Genomic DNA, 24,259 nt, shown 5'->3' with positions numbered 1-24,259 from the left:
TAGGAAGTCCGGTTTCTACTACCTATGCTAATATGCTGAAAACATTATTCCTCCATTACAAATGATTTGTTTTAGAGTGTGTTCAATTGAGGCTAATTATTCACCAACACCAATTATCATCAGGTAATGTGTGGGTCACCTATTTCCTAATGAAAAGCAGCAGTCAGCGTACATGTAAGCTTGAATTCATGCCAGTTACATTGCTGTAGATGCCATTAGAGTGCTCCAGGGATGACGTATTTTTGTAGGCCAACCTGGAAGTTAGCATCGCCCCGCATTCCCTCGACAAAAAGCCAATGAGATTTTTCCATTGGTTTTGGATTGTTGCAGAAAATAAGCTCTGTGGCAAACACACATTTAGAATACTTACACGTTTTGTTCAACAAGATAATCTCCACAAATGAACACCACTTTTATGAAGTGTCAATGCAATTGCCAGAAGTAAACCGTTATAAACAAAATGGTCGCATGGACACAAGTATACACAACGAGGCTGTAAAGGTAGACGAGTCGGCATTATGATGTTTAGTAGTCTCATTTAGCCACTTGTTAGCAACCGCCTTTTTAAAGACACGTAAAAGCTTCAAAATTCACAAGAGGGGTATTTATGATGTATTTTATGTCGTAAACAAAACGTTAAAATCTCTTCAGCTTGTGTTAACCACAGAACTTATTTCAGGCATTTAACTAAAAACCCTTTCAAAAAATCCATTGACTTCCAGACGAGGGAACCAGAAGTGCTGAAATGCTAACTCATTCCCGGGTTTTAGGACTCATTCCTGTAGCACTGTATGGTGACAAGTGGAATAAAGTACCAAAACATCCACAGAAACCTCTCAAACAACTTATGCAGTACAATCTACCATTCTACTGTCTATCTGTATGATCAGTATTTTCCAAACAGTCATTGTTTTGCATTTTGCAAAAAAGTCTCACTGCTAAGTACTGCTCATTTACATCTCATGACAAAAACTGTACCATAATAAATAAATAAAAAAATTCAAGAGCATATTAAGTGCAATCTGCTACCTTATGAGTGGCAGATGGAAATTAAGTTTGAATTCGTCAGCAATTATTTCAGAACATCTGTAAAGCGGAGTGATATACTTATTGCAACATTGCTATACTGAATATCAGCACTCGTGAAATATCTGTTGTCCAATTAAACTTATGAACTTGGGACGACTTATTTGAATTTTGCTTTGTGTATTAGAGTAAGCAGGGATGTACAACAAGCGTAAACTTGGCGAGTGTTCATTTTGAATAGAGCTGCAATGATCTATCGAATAATTGTCAACTATTAAATTAATCGGCAACTATTTTGATAATCCATTAAATCGGTTTGAGTATTATTTTAAAGAAAAAAAAAAGTCAAAATTCTCTGATTCCAGCTTCTTGAATGTGAATATTTTCTGGCTTCTTTCCTTTTCTTTTCAAGTTGTGGACAAAACAAGACATTTGAAGACGTCATCTTGGGCTTTGGGAAACACTTATCGACATTTTTCAACATTTTCTGGCATTTTATAGACCATGCAAATAATAGATTAATGGAGAAAATAATCAACAGATTAATCGACATTGAAAATAAATCTTAGTTGCAGCCCTGATTCAGCTATTAATATCATTTGAACATATTCTCCTGAGGAAACCAGTGGTTTACGCAACACGTTTGCTCTTCTGTAATGTTCCATGTCTCGTATCATCCTCTCCTGTTTAGCAATTGAATTTTGTATTATCTCATGGAAGACAAATTTCTCTATTAGTAACCCTAATTGCTGTTCAACACCTTGTTGGCCTGCTTCATGATGCTGTTATGTACCGTTATTATTTTTTATTGCAGCCTGCCTCCAAGCTAGATTTGCTTGCCATTCCCCATTAACAGTGCGTATGCATACATTCATCATAGGTTGGCACGATTCTATAGAAAATTAGGATTTCTTAATCAGAAATGGGTTTCTTCTTTTTCTGTCAATGATTCTTAGGGAAGCTATTTTTGTCCAGTGTGTCGAGGCACTGTATAGGACTTCTAGATGTTTGTGTGGCCGAGTGGCAGTCGGGATTTTCTGATCGTTTTTAGCTATAATATTCATCATATTGCATTTTGTTCTAATGACATACAGCAGATAGTTGCAAAAGGTATCAGTACCAGCATAACGTTTCTGTCAGAATGAGCGTAGGATACATTTATTTCCTCTTCCATCAATAGATGTTTTTTTTTATTGATTCTGATTTTGTTCGTGATATTATTTTGAAACTTCCAATATGCCTCTCTCACACACATTTGATTTGTGTGATTGATTTGTTTTTCCCTCGCTCTGCCTGTGCACAGTTCACGATGAATGCAGTATTGTCATTTGTTGACGAAACGTGCAAAGAAATCAGGATCGCTTGCTTTTCATGCAACATACCTCTCCGCTAATGGAAATACGTGCATGGAGGTACGTAAGATTGAAAAATGCTATTTTAATATTAATCAAGTGGCTCCACTTCAATTGTGATAATGCTTGCGTGAGAGCGTACATGCATACCCGTGTGGGCCAGAGAGGGAATAAAGTTAAGTGAGACATGAGTGTGCAAATGCTTGAGAGAGGGAGAGTCAAAGATAGAGAGAGGGGAGGATGAAGCGCTATGCTCCATGACAGGCAAATCTAAAACAGGAAGGAGACCAGGAGGGCAAGATGAGAGAGAGTAATGGAGGCACAGAACAGATGACTGAATTCATTGCATTACATTGCACTGTCTGCACTGCAGGCATGGATAAAGAAGACAGACGGGAGATGTGGAATAAAGTGAAAGGCATCATTTAACAGGCTTAGAAACTCTCCATATAGAAGTCTTTAAATTACCAGAAGCCAATTGCTTTATTCTGTCAGTTTTATTAGCCATGAGTCATATACTGTATGTTGTAAAGGAAATTAAAGTAGTTGGACAGTAAAGATATAAAACTCCTCTTACCACTTATAGTCAGTTAAAGAAAATGGGAGTTTCAGGTCACTCTGACAAGATACTTAAAGCTCATTAGAGCTAAAACTGTTAGTCAATTAATCGACTATTCAGTCGACAAAGAATTAATGGCTGTCGGAATGAAATGCCTAGGATTCGCTGGTTCCACATTTTCAAATGTGAGGATTTGCTGCTTTTGTGATGGCCATTTCTCCCCATTTTCTGACATTTCACAGATGAAGAATTTAATGAAATAAAAATAAATAAATAGTCTGATTAAACGACAATTAAATTAATAGTTAGTTGCATCCCTAAAGCTCACATTTATAAGATGTTAAGGTGAGACTAAGTTCCTATAGTAATGGTTCCCCCCCTATTTGTATCTAAGAAAAGCTGAGTCTATATTTTCTGACGTCATCACCCAAATTTTACAAATCCTCGAACAAAACCCTCAATTTCACTATGATGTTTCAGTGTATTAAAAGAGTTATTCTGATTTTATTAAATCAACTTTCTTTAATGAATATAACTCGTCAGCTAAACGGAAACGCCAACAAATGTGGATATTTCGTTAGATAAAAACATGTGGTGAATTTTGGAAATGATTACATCCATCTTTTTCCAATAAATCTTGACTTTTGGACTTTAAAGCGCTCTGGAGTTATTGGAAATGTTTGGATCACACAAGTCGTAAACAATCCTACGCAGCCACCACTGGAATCTAATTCTAAAAATAGTATAATACTAGTAATATTAATGTAGCCTTATCTGTATCTGCAACTGTGCAGAAAAAAAAATCTTTATGTTTATCTTTTGTATAAATTATCCAGTAAGTGTGTTATTATGATTTTAGTTATACATGTGCAAATCTAATTTTGACAACCCCAGAGAAGACAAATCCTGGCGTATGCCCTGTTAGCGTTGGCACCCCCCTAATGGGGGCCCGGATCCCTGTTTGGGAGCCTCTGGCCTACAGAACAGGTACCTAGTGTGACACCAACCCATCACCACTGGTACCTACGTCGTAACACACCCCGCCTTTCTGCTCAAACTGAGTAAACTCCACTGGTATAGATACTGGTCACTTCCTCCATAGCAGTATAACCGCGTCTTTATATCCATTACACCACACGCATACACAGCTCTGCTCTTCCTCTAAGGGTACAGACCGTCATCATGTTGAGTAGTGCAACTGGGAATGGTGTTGTGAGAATCCATGGTTATTTTTTCCTGGCAACTGGCTTACGTGATGTTTTATCATGCATATTCCATTTCCCTTTTTGTTTTATTATAAAGATGACGTGTTCGAATAAATGATGCTGCTTCCTAAGTATTGAAGTGTTAGGCTAGTAGAGGAAGTGGTGAACTGCTTATGAGAAGAGGTTACATGCTAAAGATGTGTGTATGTGTGTGTATGTGTGTGTGTGTGTGTGTGTGTGTGTGTGTGTGTGTGTGTGTGTGTGTGTGTGCGCGCGCGCGTGCGTGTGTGTGAGTGTGGTGTGGAAGCAAGGTGGTATAGTTCGCTGTGCAATACTTGGTATTTTCTGTATAGTATATATTATCTTTTATTCTTCTTGTTTTGATCTTATTGTCTTCTTTTTTATCTTGTTCTCTTGCTGCTGGTCACTGGAAGTTACCAAACGTAATTTCGTTGTATGTCTACAATGACAACAAAAGTATCTTGAATCTACCGGAAACTGTCTTTCAAAAAGAGGGAGTCAGATTCATGGCGTCAAGGAGGGATGTATGTATAGTCGATGTACTGTTGGGGGAGTTGTGTATAAGAACAGTGTTATCTGCTAAGGAGGTTAATATATTATGAATAAGTTTGCCAAACATGAAATAAAACACATTGCTGAGTGGGTATATCCTACTACTATAAATAGTGAATCCCTGTAAAACACTGTTTATACTGCTTGGAGGTGTTATTCCATGTTCTCACCATTCCCACTGTGTCAGTGTAATTTTGGCTGAAAGGTGGGTGTGTGTGTGGCTGAACTGTGATGTCACCCTCTGGTGTTTTCAGTGGTGTCAGCTGGTAAATGAACATCTCTCTACTATATGCTGAAAACGACCAAACCATCTCTCATCCCAGGAGGAGGAACAGCGTTTATAGAGACACATTCCATCAATGCTGTGGCTTTATTTCTAGACTAGGGATTTAGAGTTCCCTCCCCTTCTCTCTGTTTACCCAAAAACCACCAAGCCTCCTCCTCATCATCTCCATTCATATTAAAGCCAAGGTCCTGTCCCGTTGTCCTTGCTGTTGTGCAAAAGCATGAAGGACTTTTAGAGGTTTTAGACGGGTTTTTTTTTTATAATGAATGACCAGGGGGTTGACATACAGCATGTCATACATGATGGGTTGTTTGGCAACGACCAGCAATGACATCAAAATAGATATATGCGCAACTTTAAACTACTCTTTGGCGTATATAAACAACCTTGTGGTGGTAGAGAGAGAGACAGAACAGAACAGAAATGTCCTTACCTGCTCTCGTCCTGACCCTTCCTCCAAGATGGGCTCTTCTGCGGTGGCCGTCTCCTCCTCCGTCTGCATTTTCCCCTCTTTGCCACTCCTTCCCTTCCTTCCTTAGAACCGGGCACAGGCAGCTCCAGCCCCGGTAACGTCCGAAGGCAGGGACCTCCTGCCCGGCGGAGCAGCGAGCTCGGTCACCCCATCCGCCGCGGTAAGTCGGTATCCAGTTTCACGATGGCGGGGCCTGCGGCAAATCAGCATCATCTAGTCCGGATTCAGCGGTACCGTACACACCTCCTGCTTTCTTCCCGTGTCTTCTGTCCAACGGACCGGCTCAGTGCTTCTCTTCTACTCGCTCCATCTCCATCTCCATCCTGAGCCTCTCCGGTGTCACGGCAGAATAAGCAACCAAAGTCAAAGCGTACGTCCGTCGCCCTCCTCGCCGACACCGTTTTCGCTTCTTGCCTCTTGTGATGCTCGGCGGGTAAAGAGTGTGCGTATGTGCACGTGTGCGCGCGTGACCGACAGCGCGCAGGGGGGAGCCAATAAAAGCTGCTGCAGCTGCACTAATGAAGGAAGACGCTCGTGAGAACAAACCCTAATAATGAGCGCGTGTTGTTGTGTTGTGTCGGTCGCGAGAAACGTCGAGGAGAATAAACGCGAGGAGGCATCGAAATGCAGCGCGCGAGGGGGACTGTCTGTCGTTATTCCACTTTGTTTTGGCACCTTGCGTTGGGTCTCCGTTGACGTCATATACCAACCCCCATCTATACACCTGAGCACACGCACACAGGCGCGAGTCTCCCCTCTGTGGAGAGAGACACGCGCACACACACTCAGGCATCTAACTCCTGGCGAATTACATATTTATAAAAGATGTCTGGTTTGATTTGGGACAATCACACCAAATATGTATTTACCAAAGCCTAAAACTCACTTGCTACAATTATTTTCATTTTTTTTTAAATTTTACAATTATGTCATTAATAACGATTTTATTTGGAACAGAGGAAAATATTAAAATTGTTATCAATTCAATAATTGTAAAATACATATTTGGTGTGTGTGTGTGTCCTAAAGACATCAAACCAAATATGTATTCACAAAAGCCTAAAACTCACTTGCTAAAATTATTTTCATTTTTTTTAATTTTATAATTATGTCATTGATAACGATTTTATTTGGAACAGAGGAAAATATAAAAAAAAACGTTATCAATTTAATAATTGTATAATACATGTTTGGTGTGTGTGTGTCCTAAAGACTTCAAACCAAATATGTAATCACAAAAGCCTAAAATTCACATTTTACAATTATTTCATTAATAACGATTTTATTTGGAACAGAGGAAAATATAAAAATCCATTAAAATATTTCATTCGTTGTTGAAAAAAAAGGGAGTACAAATTCATTTACATTTTCATTTAGCAGACGCTTTTGTCCAAAGCGACGTACATCTGAGAATTCGTACAAGTGAGTGTGAGTGAGTGTGGTAGGATGATGATGGGATAACAGCTTGAACGATGTGAAATCTGATGGGAGATTGGTATGTGTATATCCTCACAGAGAAGTGGTGCAATTAAGATGTCCTGAAATTTACAAACAAAAAACTGGTTCAGATATTGTGACTGCTTACCATCCACATGAGACATTTCTGTTTATTTTATTAGTACAAGATACTGACCATCTTTTGCTGACGGCCTGGTCAGACGGGTACTGGGTCAACCGTCCGACTGGTAGGGTGGAAGACAGTTGACGGACCCTGGAGCCTCTCTTCTTGTTGTGTGTACCGGTGCGGTCCTTGAGCCAAATGTCATATAACCTCTCAGACAGGATGGGTGGAATTATTTAAGGACCAACCTCACTGTATGTTTCCTCTATACACTCAGACTTGATGCATCTCACAAAAACTGCACTTTGTCTTCAATTACACATCAATTCATTCACTGTTTGCTTCCTCTGAGGAAATTGCATTATCTCTATTATGCCACCAGTTGTTAACCTGCCTGACCTTTGACCCTCATGTCAGTGCTGAAACAATTTAAAAACAAGGCTGGAAAATGAGACATGAAGGTATGCTAAGATTTGAGTTCATGAAGTATTTGCACCTTTATATTTATTAAGGACAACGCAAACAGGCTGAATACTGGCTGATTTCAGTCATATCCAAAGACTATAAAGGAAAAATGTTTCTTCAATGGTGAAACACTTCTTGAGGTGTTCAAAGGATATTAGCAGTGACGGGCAGGTAGAGGATGTCTGTCTCAGTGTGGATGATGATATCCTGGGAGATGTACTTATTTTGCTCTACCTCTCCTGCTTGGACTGCACACATGGCGAACAGCTGGACCTGCACTTCAACTTGCAAACCTGCAGCCACCTAGACAGACAACAGGACACTGCATATGTAGTTTCTAAACAGAAAAGGGGGAGGTGATAACTTTTCCTAACTGGGTTAAAATGTGTATATTTAGAAATAGCAATAGTACAAAACAATGTATGAATAAATTATAGGTTAACTAGTAAAAAAGCAATCAAATTATTAAAGGGATAGTTTGGGTGTTTTGAAGTGGGGTTGTATGATGTACTCATCCATAGTCAGACGCCCCCAGTTTGGAGAAATAGACATGAATTAGCAAGCAATGTACTGCTGTGGACGGGGCCAGCAGCAAAGCGTATTTTAGCCACCTAAAAGAAAGGCCCACCTAAAAAAATCAATATCAGTTTAAGTTTAAGCTATATTTAGAATATTTTTGCCGGTTTACCTTGCCGTGAGACAGCCCTTTCCGACGGGGAACTGAAGTCGTTATATCCATCTATGCTCTCGCCAAGGCCACCAGACTTCATTGAAAAAAACTGTTATTTTACCTCGCAGAACACCGGGGTTGCTGGTCTACCGCTGCCTCGATCGGTTAGCTTGTTTGTGCTATTGTGTGACTTTGGTGAACCCGAACTAACCAAAGTTACACAATAACACAAACTGACTAAACGATTGAGGCAGCGGTAGACCAGCAACTCCAGTGTTCTGCGAGGTAAAATTACTGGGGTTCTTTTCAACGTAGGCTGGTTGCTTTGGCGTGAGCATAGATAACGGCTCCAGTTCCCCATCGGAAACATTGACTGTATAGCTGTCTTACAGCAAGGAAAACCAGCAAAAATATTCTAAATATAGCGTACACGTAAACTGATATGTTTTTTTTTTAAGTGGCAAAAATACATTTTGCTGCTGCCCCCATCCACAGCAGTACATTGCTTTGCTCTCGTGCGGTAACTCCCCGCTGCTTCTCCAAACTGGGGGCGTGCCAACAGTCATCCACTGTAAGGAAACACACTGACTATGGATAAGTACCTCATACAACCCCACTTCAAAACACCCAAACTATCCCTTTAACATAAACATTTAATTGTTACATCCAGCTGGGAACTTACAGGCCCAGGATTGTAGATGACCCGGAGGCCTGAAGCAGGAGGAGGCTGTTTCACGTGGAACCTTGCAGAGAGACGGATCAAAACAAACCACAAATAGTTACAGGTCAAAGTTTTCCCTTTGGACTTGAAGGTGACCCACAAATCGCCTGCAACTATCCACAGCACACATTTCTTTTCCCGACACACTAAAGGACATTTGAAACCAGTTGTAAACTAATAATTCTTTTCATTATTTCCTGGTTTTGAAGCCTACGTTCGTCTTACCTGCAGTTGTCAACACCCACATTCTTCATCGCCACGGTAACGGCTGAGGAGGTGCCCTCCCGCAGTGTGCCAAAGTCAACGCTGGACGGGAGCAGCTGGAATCCCCTCACTACGACACTCGGATCAGTCAGAGAAATAGTCCGACACCTCCTCCTCACTGGCTCTTCCACCGACAGGAACTGGAGCAGGTGACGCAGACAGAGTGATGTGTGAATACATGTGTGAACAGTATGTGTGAGTGATATAGAGAGAAGCATGTGTACAGGTACTGTAGGTGTCCGTATATGGAAAAGGAAACCATATTTTTCAAAAATAGCATGATTACAGGATACTCAGGGAAAAATGGGTCACATCACTGATCATGGGCTGCCCAGCAGAAATACAGTGAATTCTTCCAACACGTTCTACAGTGGCATATCACCACCTCTAGATGTCACTTTAGGATACTTTTTACATAGATAACATATCAAACATGTTTTTGTTTTATTTTACTTTTTATTGACAAACTACAATTTTAATGTCTATAGTTCAGTGGTTTCCCAAAATGTTGTTTTTGAAAGGTTAAACACCAAATGTGGATTGAAGCAGAATATTTTGTTAGATAAATTATTATTATTATATAATATTTTTGCATCCATCTTTTTGTAATAACCTTTGACTTTTGGACTGAGGACTGCGACAATTTTTAGAGACGGACTGAGCACTGCTTCGCTCGCTCTGTGTGTGTTTGAGAGAGAGAGAGTGGAAGAGAAGGTGGAAGGTAATGTTTCTGTAAGTAATTAATAATAATAATCCGAATGTCAACATTATGAATGAAGCTTTGAAGCTTCTAACTTTTCGATAGAGCATTAAAGACAACATTCGTATTAATATTATATTCTCCGCCAATAGATCCCCCTAATTGTTACACACTGGTCCTTTAAAAGTGGCTGTTAGGGTAGGAAGTTATTTCTATGGTAAGTTAAAATGTTTGTTGTAACCCGTGATTGCTCTGCACTCCCTGCCCACCTTTTGTCCTTTTTATTTATTTATTTTTCCTTTCCTTCTTGGTATCATCATGTTATGTGGGTGTACATGTATGTATGTATAATAAAATAAAAAAATGAAAAAAAAAATGTAGCTAAATTAATATTAAAAATAAATGTAGCTATTACTTTATTAATAAAATGTGACATTTCTATGGTAACCGCACTACTCATTGGTAAAAATATAAATCTTTGCTTGCAAAATAATTTAAGACATTTGAAATATAATCAACATTTTTAGAATTCAGAAATTATATTCACTCCATTTACTCAAACACAGGTAATTTGTTGGCATAAATAACATTTTCACAATCTTTTTTTTGTGAGGGAAGTTTTTACATGCAGTGATATATTGCGGAATAATTTTTGTCATGTGACTGTTTGGCTACCTGTTGATTTGGTTCGCTGCGAGGTTTAGAGCCGAGGATAGAGGTTGGTAGTCTGACTTTAGTCCTCCTGAGCTTTCCGGTCACATCCACCTGGACTGACTTGCATTGCCCAGATGAACCCCTCAGACTGCTTTCACCTGGCACAGACACAAAGACACACAAAGACATGGTCATTCATCCGTTCATGCCATTTAAAGTGCTAAATGCACCTAACCTGCATAACAACCAACTTAGAAATTATCTGTAAATCATATCCATTCTTGCGGAACATGACCAACACCCTCAAACAGACAAGAAAGGTAGGTTTTTCTAGTACTGTAGGTCTTAAATGGGACAGGTTATTGTACTTTCTTGCCTGATGATACTTTAAATAGAACTCAGACTATGCCCTCAAAATGTCCCTGAAATATTCACATGTAGTTCCTGATTGATTATGCTCTTCCCTCCCTGTGCTTCTTGCTTATCTGAAAATAGCAATTTGACTTAATTTGACACATTATTGGTAAATTCGCTGATTAGGGAATTCATTTTAATATAGCAAAACAAAGGAAGGCGGGGAACAAACCAGCGGTCTGAGGCGTGGGGTTGGTGGGTCTTTTCTCAAGCATCCTGTCACTTCTTCCTGCACGACTGAGAGCAAAAAAAACAGGAGAGGTCAAGCTGTGTCGATACAGGCAAATGTTAACATAATTTATACAAGCAATTTATGTTAACAGATGTTTTTGAGAGCAAAATCAAACACAGGAGAAAAAAAAACATTCTCTTCATTACCTTGCAGATTGAGAGGGTGTTGGGTTTAAGGGTCGTGGGGCTGCAGTTACAAACACAAATACGGCATATTATATAGTATTCATGTTATTGAATAAACAGGGTTTTATGCACCTCTTACAGTTGCTTTAAAATAACAATAAATTCTGTTCAATTAGGCCTCCGTTTCTCTGTAAGGATTTCCAACAGAAACAGCCTTTAAAATGAGTTTCATCTTAGTGAATACTGACAGTATGATAACTTACTGCTCTCTTGGGGGGCATCTGTCAGGAAGGCCTCAGGACTGTCTGTCTTGGGGAACGGAGGGAGATCCATGGATAGACTCCTCATGTCTGGTGTTTGCTGTAGCAGATTCTGGAAAACAAGCGCTGTGTCTCTTGTTGTACATTGTGTATTTTTCTATGTAAAGTCAGAAATAGTGAATAAATGTGTGTTATAAAAAACAAAATGTCATAATAATGCTGACTGTTTAAATATATTTAAATATATTGAATTGAACACATACAGTACCTGGTATAATGGAATATTTTCTGGGTGGAAAAAAGGAATAATGTTCTTCTTCCTTAGAGCCTCTCTTTGAGCCTGCTCCTCACACATCTCCTGTCTGACACACACATGCACACAGAGACAATAAATGATGAGTTGATGGCTACTAGTGCAAACACAATGTACTTGTAGCCATGGTAGTAGCATTATTTACCACTTTTGTGCTTTATTTATCCTACAACCTTCTTTTAGTCATACTGCAGTAGCAGCTGTAGTTTTGTTAAATATAATTCCCTTCAGAAGGAGAATCACTGCAGCAGCCATACAGTAAATGACGGGCAAAAAGCCATTTCCCTGTCGGTCGCTGGCTTAAAGAGTTACCAGCATGCCGTGTCCTTGAAAAATTAACATACACAATGAAAAAGAAATAAGCCAAATTTCATGAGGTTTGTCGTCCCTATCTTATATTTTTGGAGAATTGTTAACTTGGGGAAGCTTTAGAAACTTTAAGATGAAATTTCCTTAGGGAATGCCGCTGTATAGTAACTCTTGAGTCTAACTATGATATCTTGCCCAGTATCTCTTTTAATGTCATAACCCTGTTTGTACGTTGTGTTTTTTGCTATTTCTTTTCCCCTTAACGAGGGGTAAGGGATGTTTGTCAAATTAAACAAATCTAAAAATCAATAAATTCATGTTTACAAAAGCCATTTCCGCAATTAACTCACACCACTGTGACTGGCAAGAATTAATCAAAATGAATGAATATATTTTTGAAGTAAATAAGTGCCACACGCTCATTTAAAGTGGTTACTTCCCCAAACAAAAGACACAAAAGAGGAGGGAAGAGTAAATCACGCCTACACAGGTGTTGACTCAGCAGCATTAAATGAGAGAAGCTGATCTACGGGAGAATAATTATTTGAAAGCGATACAGAATGATTGAGAGCCTTACTGCATTATATTCCATATTTTTAGTATAACTTTAGTATTTTCTGTATAACTCTGTATAAATGCTATCTCAGTGCAATAAAGAGCACCAGTAAAACTTTGAACTCGATGATGCTACTGAATGTCAAGGTTGTCATTAGTTCTTCATGCAGAAAAACAAAATAGTGTGAGAAAGAAACCTCTATTTACCTGTGCTGGTCAAGTCTTTCAGTCCACTTTGACTCCTTTCCGTCAGTAAAACTGGACAGGAGAATGGGTTCAAGAGGATATTAATACATACTTATTTAAACATACGTGGAACACTCATTTTACATTATTTATTTATGCATGCCATTTTAATCTCCAACCTGTCACTAGCTACTGAGGTTGTTTCTTCTGAATCATCTGACTGCTCGACCGGGTCTCCGACTCCTTGGCTGTACAGACTGGCTACGTCCACTGTGGATACACACAGAATTAATTAGAAGAAAGTGTTCTGAGCCCTAAACACCAAAACTAAATTACATGTACTACTGTACTTAACTCTGACTACTAAATATTTAATCTTCTTTCATCTTCACAATTTAACAGAAATGAGACAATTCATTGCATGTTAACTGAGTCGTGTTTCAAACAATATTTTCATCCTCTGATAATAGCCTCCTCCAGCCCTCCAATGCACCATTATTTCTTGGTTTTGCTCAGTTTTCACTCATTATTAAAGCCAATTTTATTCATACAAAAAGTGACGGGAAACATTCCAACAAACAGATTAAAATCAAATTTGACTAATTTAAAATAGTTGCAATTAAATAGATATGCTTAATTAGTCGAAATTGAGTAAAGTAAACCTGCAAATGGAACTTTTATTTCAGTGGACTCGTAAGACAATACATGGTTCAAACACAAGCAGTCACCCACCTGAAGTCCTCTTGTCAAAGATGTGCCCTGCATCGTCTTCCTCTGCAAAAGACTTTAAAACAGATTATTAATAATTTACATGAATATTGTGCAACATTATTGTATTAATTATTTGTAGAATTTTTCTATTTCAGTATGCAGTAGGGAAAGATCTTTATGATAACATCTTCTTGTCTGTTCTCGTCAAAGTGAATATCTATTGTGCATTATACTGAATTTGAGTGTGCGTGCCTGTGCATGTGCCTGTGCGTGTGCCTGTGCCTGTGCGTGTGCCTGTGCCTGTGCGTGTGCATGTGCGTGCGTGCGTGTTTGTGTGTGTGCATGCTGACCAGGACCAGATTGAGCAGATCACTGGCATGGACACTCTCCTCCTCAGTGCGAGGGTCTTTGACTTTCATCTCCTCTGATCGCTGCTCCCTCTCCATCAAACTCTCTATGTATTCCTGCGGTCAAAGCCACATTTCAACGTTTTGTCAGGATCCCGCGAAATGTGACGTTGTGCTCAAAGCAGACTGCTCAACACAGTGTCGACCTTTCACAGCAGAAGTAGCGGAGCTGTGCATATTTCCATGCCTCGCTTCGCCATGCCAAAATCACTCGTATCAGAGAGGTGTCGTGTTGGTTTTGAATACGGGATGTTCTTGTCAGTCTGCCTCAGTATTTAAAAACAGACTCTGTTTAAAACCAACTTTATTGAAAAAATAATAAATAAAGCAGTAAAACCACTTGTATTCTGACTAACTGTTTCATCGTGGAAGGTTTAATCCATCCATACAAATGCAATACCAAGGATTTGGCCCTGTATCAAACCATTTTCAACTGCTTCAAAGTGATTCAATGCTTCAGAAAGCTTTGTTTCCCCCATCACTATCTACAGTATAAGAAATAATAAAGCCACTATATTGTTTTTACCTACTTATTTTAGCAAAAATATCACTGTTAGACCAGTTAAAGTGACCTGTTTATCTACCTTTATATACTTTACAAACTGTTACACCTCTGTATGTGTGTGTATATATATATATATATACACACACATATTATTCTCCTCTATATATACTACATTCCTGTCTACACCTCTGTATATATATTTTAGTACTTCTCATTATTACATACTACATTCCTGTTTACACCTCTGTGTACATATCTTACTTCTCATGTGTGATTTCCCCTTTTATATATGCATATTTTATGAGCATTGTTGAAGGAACCTGAAACCAAAGATGTTAATTGCCAATGACTGCTTTGCTGGAATTCACATATGACAAATAAAGAACCTTGAACCTTGAACCAGTGGCTTAGGGGACCTCTTTTCTATCACTGAGTAAACTGACGAACCCCTGACTAAGTGACCTATTTTATGGATATATCATATTATATTCAATGCATAACAATATGAGTACAGAACAACTGACAAACTGCAGGAAGTTTGTGTAAAATTAGCAATTTGGATGAATTTTGAGCAGATTATTTCCTGTGAATATTGCATCAGAGATGAATTTTCCTGTTATTTTTAGGAGCTTTTAATACTATTCTCTGTATTATTATTATTTTTTTAACAATCATTTATACTTAAAAGGCTTATTTTTTGACAAACTCAGTGTTTTCTTCTCCTTGACGCTTGGCCATTGTTCTATTAGCTCTTTGGTTGCTTTAACTGCGTACTTTTCTAATGCAGGACGAGGCTGTTTAGCAGAGAGGGGAGGCTCTAAGCTCGTGTTCAGATCTTCACAGTGCCCTTATCCTGTGAGATTTTTTAAGTTTATTTCTTCAATAATAATCAATCTCAACAATAATCAAATACTGAATGACACAGTGAGCCATATGAGCACAGACATGGGTTTGTTTTACCTTCAGTCGTGCGTCTACAGTATTTCTGAGTGGCGTAGTGCACGGTCGATGCTGGTACAGCTCCCTCATCTCCAGGACTTTAGGGCAGCTCCTGACAGGTTGCCGCTGTGCTGCAGAACCGCCAGACCTCTCTCTCAGAGTCAAACCTTGTCCCATGTCGGTACCAAATGGAGGACCTGGGGTCTTCTTCTGGAACAGAGAGAAAGTCACAGAGTGAAAAATGTCAGTGTTTGGCCCCGAGTGTGTTGTTTGCCTGCGTGTAATGTGTTCACACCTCTACCTCTGTTCTAGGGAAGTCATGCCAGCTGCGGTTTCTGAGGTTGGGAGGGGTAATGTCAGGGTTCTGTTTCCCTAGAAACCACTGGGACCAAACGCTCTGGTGGCTGGGCTTTAGGATGGTAATGCCAGACCCATCTGAAACAGTCACAAACTTCACATTATTTTCTGAAGATTCAGATGGCTTTCCCTACCTTTATTCCTCTTTTGATAGATAATAAAATGAGAAAAAAGCGCTCAACTCGAGTTACTTATTAACGACATATAATGGAAAAATATTGTGCTTTCAACTAAGATATGGCTAGATCAAATAATGAAACTGCTGTAGTTGAATCAGCCGCTCTAAAATTCTATTTTATGAGTATAATGTTTCCTGATTTTGAAGCAACAGGGCACCTTGTGTGTCTGGCAGTGGTTCCTTCAGCAGCGCTATGGCCGGGTCAGAGTACGCCTGGTAGAGCAGTTCCTCTACAGTTTGAGAGCTCAGTAGTTCGGTACTTGAGCCATCTTCATGCACCAGAAACAGCCTGGAACAAAAGATGATGCTTACAGAGTTTCTGTGACGTTGCCATCCACAGCAGCGGTACCACGCTAATGTTTAAATATTGTCTCATTACTGCTGACTTTGTATTCATGCAGAACAAATATTATTTTGTACACACAGCAACATTAAGAGAGAAAAAAACCCGACAATACAGCTCAAAACTATTTTCAGTTTCCTGTATTAAACATAGACTGTACAGAAAGATGGAGGACATGACAGCTCCCAAAAAGCGAAGCCAAAACATCTGGATCGCCCCTTGGTGGCTGGCTGCAGTATAGGTCATAAAGCCCGCCCCCTCCATGTTAGTGGACAGAGGGAGGAAGCGGAGATGCACCGTCCTTCTCTATATACAGTCTATGGTATTAAACAATAACAAATCAAAAGTGCAGTACATATGGATAAAGGCCCACCTGGGACAATGATCTCTGTATTTTATATTAATTCTGGACATTTCTCTGTCCTCCTCCTCCTTCTCCTCTTTCTCCTCCTCCTCCTCCTCCTCCTCCTGTTCAAGTGTGCTCGGAGCAGGGCTGCAGTTCAACACTGATACTTCTCCATCTTCCATCACCTGTAACACACACACAAAGTTCAGAGAATATTTAATGATTCAAATGATTTATTTATCACCACAGAATCTGACACTGATGTTTTTTTTTAGATGTTTTACAGTGACTTTTCTTTTTTTTACATAACTGGCTGTCTCAACACCTCGCCACGAACACTAACCCGTCTTCTAATAATCCTAACCTGGAAGTGGTTCCCGTCGGGGTCTGTAACGTCACAGGCCACTTTATCTGTATGACTCATGGCGTAGCTTCCTGGGTGGTTTGTGGGGGGGCCACCCTTTGGACTGGGGGTTATGAGTGGGTCAGATGAGTACACACACTTCCCATCAGTTTGGATCTCCAGGAGCCCCACACTGGATGGGAACACCTTGGATGCACAAGCATACACACACAAACACACACACACACACATGTAGGTAAATAGACAAATGTGTATTTATCTACTGTATATATAAGAACTTGAAACTTAGATGTGATTTGCTGTAAACCACCCACCTGATAGGCTCCTTGGTTGTCCCCAGTGATGACAGTTCCATCTGCTAAAAAGACGTGAGCTGTGTGTCGCTCTGGGTACATCACCACAGTGGAGCAGCCCTCCTTCTCCACCAACACCACCTGCTCTTTGGCAGACACGCTCCCCTTATCGATCTCCTGTGCACTCCTTGTACCATTCTCAGCATCTTCTGCAATCTCCTCACCATTCTTATACACACTGCTTTCTCTTTCATGCTCACACTCGCTCAACTCTGTACAAGCAGCCTCCGTGTCACATTCTTTCCCTCCACCATCCCCGCTAATCTCGTCTCCATTGTCACAAGTATCCTGGGTGTGCACGTTCTCATTAATGCTGTCCGCACAGCGCGTGACACACACACACTCGGTGCAGCCGCATTCACATTCAGAAGTTGATTTGAGGGACACGCTCTCAGGCTGCTCCCCTGGAAAGTTAACAGACACAAGGACTCAGGTCAGATAACTTAATTCAAAGATTAAGTGCATGTTTGCGCTACGTCAGGACAGGTGCAGATCTGACTGTATCGTTGCTGTGTGTGCATGTGAGCACAAGTATTTACCACAGTGTGTATGCACTTTATGTCGGTTACCTGTGTGCAGCAGTATGTATTGCGGTGTGCTCGGTGGTCTGTCTTGGTAGAGAGTGGTGATCCTGGTTCCATCTGCATGTTCTGCACAGAGAGATCCATCTGGGTGGTGGATCGAAACCACCAGATCCTCCCGGCTCAGCATCACCTGATGCAGCAACACAAGCCAAGCTAAAGAGGCTACTCCCAGCAGAATGGGACCAAATCCCATCATTTTTGACACTCTAATCATAAACTTTGAGATGCTAAGACAGGGACAAAATATTGAAATGAATTGTGAAACCTTGAAAACAACTTAAATAACTGATATAGTGGAGACACCTGGTAACCTATGTACTGTCAGGAGTGATACTGCACTCTTACCTCATGGGTGATGGGGTCTGTAGCCTTGAAGGCGAGGAGAGGCGTGGTGGGAAAGTGCTTGTGTGTGGTCCCCACAGTGCAGATGCGAGCTCCAGATGGAGTCGTAGTTAACCAACACCCTCTCTGAGCACCATCCTGCTCTGTATAGACAAAACACACAAAAACAGTTTGACGCACAGCTGACACGGCGCGCCACTCAAAGTGATACTTTAAAGAACGGTGTGTAAGATTTAGCGGCATCCAGTGGTGTGGTTGCAGATTGCAACCAACTGAGTACTCATCCCTTTTCAAACTGCGGTAACGTGAGACGCCGAGTGCCATTCTTACCATAATATCACTTCTTTAGGAGCAATGAAAGTGAGACGGCGGCTGTGAAAGGCTCTATCTGGAGCTTCACAGTTTGGTTTGTCCGTTTGTGCTACTGTAGAAAAATTGCGGACTCCATGAAGAGGACCTGCTCCCTATGTAGATATGAGGGGCTCATTCTAAGCTAATGAAAACACGACTCTTAGTTTCAAGTGATTATACACTAATGAAAAACATAGTTATGAATATTTTATTCCATTTCTGCTAATAGATCCCCCGAAATGTTCCACGCTGTTCCTTTAATCGTCCTCACAGCAGGGGGCTCACCATGTTCATTAGAAGGTGTTTTGTATTCAGCGGTGCTGCACTCTTACCTTTCTCGCTGTCCTCGGTTTCCTCCTCAACCTCGGAATCAGGAACCCATACGGGACCAGAATCCTGGCTGAAACTGACTGAGCCATCTGCATACAGAACCTGCAGTGCACAAGGTATTTGTGTGTGTGTCATAAGAGTTAGTCCCCATTTTTTGAGTAAGAAGTCATACATTTGCTGGTATGCGTGCCCCTACAGTATATATATATGAACATGTGTGTACAGAGTGTTTACCTCTGTGGACCCATCTCTCATGTATCGGATCACGGCTCCCTGGCTGGTGACGATGCGGGACAGTTCTTTGGAGAGGGAAGGGTCCTGACGCTGCCCTACAGCTCCCTGACCATGAAGAGGAAAGCCTTGTTTCACCAACATACCCTGCTCTTCTGAGGACACTCCTTGACACACAAACACACACAAATTATGTAATAAATAACTGAGAATGAGTTATACATGGGAATATAGCAGTTATGGAATATCATGCTCAAATTTCAGAGGGTATAACTTTCTGTCTGCAGCTAGATTCCATTTCAGGCGATTGTTATGCTGACTTCAAAGTAACACATGCAAATTTATAAAACTACACTTGTGAGCATTGGTGCAGTTTGAACTTTAAGATTGGGGGTTCACAAAAGAAAATATAGAGGGAATGTAATGTATTGGTATGCGTGTAGCCGATATAGTGAATATTGCACCCGCCAAACAGAATGTGACGCGAGCAAGCGTCAGTGACAAAATGAGTTTGATTGCGATGTTTTCTACTGGAATGTCATAACTGGCCATGACCGACGAAACGCTGCGCAGCGTGCCGTTTAACTTTAGTCTGACGCCCTGTTTCTATTTATTCTTGTTGCTCGCTTTGAAAGAGCAGCAACAGACGAGGAACGGCTGATTCATGAAGTTGAAATGAAGAGTTATAAACGATACCTCCACATTTTACTACAAACACCTAAGTAAGGGAGCAGTTGGCTGGAGGGCGATCTCCAGGAGATCGCCTGAAAGTCATTTTCAGTAAATATCCCAGTATAAAACTTGTGTTTTCTGTTTAAAACACACAAACGTCGGAAGAGGGCAAGTACTACTCACCCATCTTTTAAGTGGTCACGTCTCCAGTTTAATTTCGAGCGCACAGCTCATAGGTACGTGGTTTGTTTAAACTTTAAATGACGTAACAGAATATTTAATGGTGTGTGGACAGAGAGCGTCCGATGTAATTAGGCTATAAGTAAATAAAAAGACCACAAATCTATCTTCTTATCTTGTTGGTTTCTTATTCAGCCAAGAAGACACAACGTCAATATTATTCATCATTACAATAAATTATTAGTTCTGTGTTATTATAAAAAAAATCTAGATGCATTTCTAGGGGGTTCAGTGAGCCCCCTGAACCAACGCAAACGGCACCTGTACTTGTGAGGATACACACACCTGTGTATGAGTGTGTGTATATAAATTCCAGAGAAAGTGCATCACTGACCTTGTGCATCCTCTCGCAGAAACTGAAGCAGCAGGCCATTAGGAACAGACAGGCTGAGACTGTTGAATGGACTTGATAGCAATGCTGGCTGGCCTTCACACACCTCAGACTACACAAAATCATGCACAAAAATTAACATACACATATGGTATGAGCAATACACTAATAATAGTAATATTAACATCACAAGTAGCTCAAAAGTACAGGTACCTTTGGTCCAAGATGTTTTTTACTATTTCATATTGAGGTTTGAGAGCAATCTAACAATATGTTTATGGTTAAAATGTTGTGTATGTACGCGTGTAAAGTGGGGGAAATAAGTATTAAACATATTTCCAAAGCAACTATTCACATAAAACTTGTACTAGACATTGGTATTAACTCAATAAAAATACACAGATAAAGAAGTTGTAACAATCTGATCCGTTCATAGCCATCCTTGGAATGGCAATCTCCTTATCTTATATAAGTTTAAAAAAAAATGTCTGTTTTGTTTGGAAAGGTGATTGCAAAAAAGTTAATCTTGCGAGAATGGAAAATGGAGTCTGTACATATGATTTGTGGTTGAGAGAAATAGCAAAGACATTACATCTGGAGAGACTGAGATTTTATAGTGAAGATAGAGGAGGAGTGTTTGATAAGATCTGGGACCCTGGACTGAATTCTTTCAGGGTGAGGACTAGTATGTTGTGTCCAATGTAAAGCATCTTGCTGTGTGCCTTTTTTTTTACTATGTATATACACTTTCATAATTTTTAAAGAAAAACTGCTTTGCATTTAATTTAATTATGACTGTGGTTATTGTTATTACCTAGGATGTGCCGTTTGCATTTGTGTTTTGTTTGTTTGTATTCCTGCTATGCTCTTAAAAATAATATACATATTAAAAAAAAGAAAATGTAACATTCCAATCTATAAAAAAGTTATGTGCAATAAAGTGGAATGAAACAGGAAAAATATTGAACATGAATACTTAGTGGCAAAGCCTTTGTTAGAATACTTATTTCCCCCACTGTATTCATTTGCGTATGTGGAACCTGGGACTCTGGAGGTCCGGTGTCGCCGGCTGGACTGTGTGTCCTTGAGGGAACTGAATCCAGGTCTATCCCCTTGGAGTCCTGGGTGGAGGAGGACAGAGGGATGGGGACGAAGGTGGAGGTCTCTGGGGCCCCTTGCTCTGTTTCCTGGGGACTCACTAGAACATCACCAAACAGGAACACAGTTAATACTGCTTGCACTGTGAGGACATTTTAACCTTGTTTAATCCAGGCATAATAATAAGACTATTCAGAGCACGGAGATGGACCAGTCTATAAGCATATATAATCTGTTTTCAAATTTAAAGGTACAATGTGTAGGATATGGCGACATCTAGCGGTGAGGTTGCAGATTGCAACCAACTGAAAAAATGTCTCTGTCTAGCGCCAGTGTTTGTTTTGACTGCGGTTGGTCTGTAGAAACGTTGGGCCTGGCTGCTATTCGATCTTCCGGGGTTTGTAGCAGGCTCAGTTTTAAAGGCAGAGTGAAGATACTGGCATCATATGAAACTAAAAGAACCTAAGAAATCCATTGGTACCAACTATGTCACACTTGGTATGTCACGAAGAACACTAAATAACACTACAAACTTAAGCTGGAGGAAAAACTGGCACATGACCATTTTCAAAGGGGTCCCTTGACCTCTGACCTCAAGATATGTGAATGAAAATGGGTTCTATGGGTACCCACGAGTCTCCCCTTTACAGACATGCCCACTTTATGATAATCACATGCAGTTTGGGGCAAGTCATAGTCAAGTCAGCACACTGACACACTGACAGCTGTTGTTGGCTGTTGGGCTGCAGTTTGCCATGTTATGATTTGAGCATATTTGTCATTGTTTTGTCTTGTTAACAGATTTCCAATACTAATTATATACATACATTTGCATAAAGCAGCATATTTGCCCACTCCCATGTTGATAAGAGTATTAAATACTTGACAAATCTCCCTTTAAGGTACATTTTGAATGGATAAAACTATGGACTATAATGCGATTAAATATTTTAATCAATTGAGAGTCTTAATACTTATTAATATTATATTCCATTTTGGCTGATAGATCCCCCTAAATGCTGCATTTTTTTAAGTAAAAATTGAAATATTTAAATACAAATTAAAACTTCACAAACGGCTGAAAATCTTGTGTGTTCATGTGTCTTAAGGGCAATACCTCTGTATTCTCCTGTGGGACCATAGAAACTATATGAGAGGTGGATTCCATTGTCCAACACTGCTGACAGGGAGCCCTGCTTCTCTCTTTTCACCTCCACAGACTCTGACACTGAAAAGGACACACACACAGAACCACTTGTTCATCAGTATTATCCATTAATGACATTAAACTGTTGCAAGGATGGATGAAAAGAATCCTAAAATGACGAAACAGGCCCTCAGGACACAGGGCGCTGTTTAATGCCTGCAGTATTATCAGCATCTTTACCTTTAAATTCTTTTTTTTTGTCACTTGTTTCTTTGTCTTGGGGCTGCGGGGGAGGTTTTTCTGGATGAACAACAACTTGGTTGAGGTGTGTGTAGAAACGATGCCCATCCTTCTTCACAGCCACTTTCATTAGGCTGGAACCTGGAGCGAATACAGTAGAAAACGCATGGGCGCATGTGGAAAATCACCACTAGGCATCAGTGATGAATAGCTGAGCTGCACATTGCTTTTCATGAACAACCGGACTTACAGTGACTGACTTTCCCAATTACACAGCACAACAAATACATTTTGTGCTTTAGACGCAGATTTACCTTCAACATAGCTGACATTGTCCACAGTGATGTGTCCGCCGTCTGAAGGGAAAAGGTACTGGCAACGACCTGACACGTGGATCAACTGTCCATCCATGTAGTAGCCTGTGAAACCCTACACGTCACACACAAAGTGTTGTTATGATTATTTTTCAGCATCCCTCTGTGTTTCAGACAGACAGAACTGATCATCTACAATGTATATTCTGCTGTTTATTTTCAGTGTGCCCTCACATTGCAGGGCTCCTCTATCGGATGCGGTTCCTCGTTTTCCACCACAGGGGGCGCTGTGGTAGTAATGGGGTCAGTGGAAGTCTTGGGTGAGCCGTCTGCTGTCTCTGCTCTGCTCTTCTCGTCGCGAGGCGAAGTTTTACGTTTCTTATTGTCCGTCGACGTGGCATCCTCCTTTTGCTGCTTGTCACTCTGTGAATTCTCCTTCTTTGATTTCTTGACCATCTCCTCCTTCAGCTGGTCCTGCTCCAACTTCCAGGCCTGTAACACATTAATATACACTGCAGTCATTGCTGTACCAGTGCTGACCTGTCCATGAACGCATATATAATGAAACATAGTGTAGTAAGGCTCTCCGTCATTCTGTATTGCTTTCAAATATTTATTCTCCTGTAGATAAACTTTTCTCATTTATTGTTATCCCGTTTCAACCTATATCTATGGTAATAACAACCAATTTGACCCAACGTTCTCTGTCAGAACATTCAGCAAGCATCTAGCGTTTCAACTTAATTGTTTTGAATCTGAACCATCACGAAATTCACTACCTACTTCTTCTTCTCCTTTGGTTTTGCTGGCAGACTACTTTACAAAGAATACTGGATATTAAACCTGTTTAAATAAAGCCCTTTAAACCTGTAATTGTTTGTCCCCCGTCTCTAACAGACAAATCTGCAAAAGCTAAAGATTTCAGAAAACAATAATAATAGGCCATGTAATTAACCCTAAGAGTTAGACCCGTT

The 24,259-nt window shown here is 40.2% G+C and overlaps 3 protein-coding genes across 11 annotated transcripts in view; all 3 read right to left on the bottom strand.

Moving 5' to 3' along the window:
• LOC119481201 (transmembrane protein 151A) overlaps window positions 1-6,384 on the bottom strand; it is a 28,099-nt gene extending 21,715 nt beyond the window's left edge. For both annotated transcript variants that reach the window (XR_005205126.1, XM_037757933.1), the window contains exon 1: window positions 5,435-6,384. Coding sequence is in view for 1 of the 2 variants with exons in the window: in XM_037757933.1 (XP_037613861.1) it covers window positions 5,435-5,503 (69 nt within the window). In the remaining variant the exon portion in view is untranslated. The remainder of the gene's footprint in view (window positions 1-5,434) is intronic.
• LOC119481208 (serine/threonine-protein kinase pim-1-like) overlaps window positions 1-24,259 on the bottom strand; it is a 1,020,488-nt gene that overhangs the window by 662,507 nt on the left and 333,722 nt on the right. The gene's annotated exons all lie outside the window — the stretch shown is intronic.
• spag17 (sperm associated antigen 17) overlaps window positions 6,736-24,259 on the bottom strand; it is a 32,280-nt gene continuing 14,756 nt past the window's right edge. For 4 of the 6 annotated variants that reach the window (XM_037757885.1, XM_037757887.1, XM_037757886.1 and 1 more), the window contains 30 exons: window positions 23,520-23,777; window positions 23,286-23,400; window positions 22,972-23,112; window positions 22,702-22,812; window positions 21,503-21,684; window positions 20,490-20,598; window positions 19,247-19,410; window positions 19,015-19,114; window positions 18,335-18,474; window positions 17,975-18,119; window positions 17,367-17,809; window positions 17,053-17,238; window positions 16,716-16,873; window positions 16,158-16,288; window positions 15,766-15,899; window positions 15,486-15,674; window positions 13,964-14,077; window positions 13,635-13,686; window positions 13,082-13,172; window positions 12,924-12,974; window positions 11,808-11,901; window positions 11,543-11,651; window positions 11,301-11,340; window positions 11,095-11,159; window positions 10,530-10,666; window positions 9,116-9,294; window positions 8,852-8,912; window positions 7,655-7,802; window positions 7,107-7,260; window positions 6,736-7,011 (listed from right to left, as the gene is read on the bottom strand). In XM_037757885.1, the coding sequence (XP_037613813.1) occupies window positions 7,002-7,011; window positions 7,107-7,260; window positions 7,655-7,802; window positions 8,852-8,912; window positions 9,116-9,294; window positions 10,530-10,666; window positions 11,095-11,159; window positions 11,301-11,340; window positions 11,543-11,651; window positions 11,808-11,901; window positions 12,924-12,974; window positions 13,082-13,172; window positions 13,635-13,686; window positions 13,964-14,077; window positions 15,486-15,674; window positions 15,766-15,899; window positions 16,158-16,288; window positions 16,716-16,873; window positions 17,053-17,238; window positions 17,367-17,809; window positions 17,975-18,119; window positions 18,335-18,474; window positions 19,015-19,114; window positions 19,247-19,410; window positions 20,490-20,598; window positions 21,503-21,684; window positions 22,702-22,812; window positions 22,972-23,112; window positions 23,286-23,400; window positions 23,520-23,777 (4,011 nt within the window). In that variant the 3' untranslated portion in view covers window positions 6,736-7,001. The remainder of the gene's footprint in view (window positions 7,012-7,106; window positions 7,261-7,654; window positions 7,803-8,851; window positions 8,913-9,115; window positions 9,295-10,529; window positions 10,667-11,094; window positions 11,160-11,300; window positions 11,341-11,542; window positions 11,652-11,807; window positions 11,902-12,923; window positions 12,975-13,081; window positions 13,173-13,634; window positions 13,687-13,963; window positions 14,078-15,485; window positions 15,675-15,765; window positions 15,900-16,157; window positions 16,289-16,715; window positions 16,874-17,052; window positions 17,239-17,366; window positions 17,810-17,974; window positions 18,120-18,334; window positions 18,475-19,014; window positions 19,115-19,246; window positions 19,411-20,489; window positions 20,599-21,502; window positions 21,685-22,701; window positions 22,813-22,971; window positions 23,113-23,285; window positions 23,401-23,519; window positions 23,778-24,259) is intronic. The other 2 variants (XM_037757888.1, XM_037757889.1) reach the window with 2 other exon arrangements.

This window comes from Sebastes umbrosus, chromosome 22, assembly GCF_015220745.1.
Source record: "Sebastes umbrosus isolate fSebUmb1 chromosome 22, fSebUmb1.pri, whole genome shotgun sequence".
NCBI lineage: Eukaryota > Metazoa > Chordata > Actinopteri > Perciformes > Sebastidae > Sebastes > Sebastes umbrosus.
Note: the sequence above shows the minus strand (reverse complement) of the source record. Positions and strands in the feature narration are given on the sequence as shown.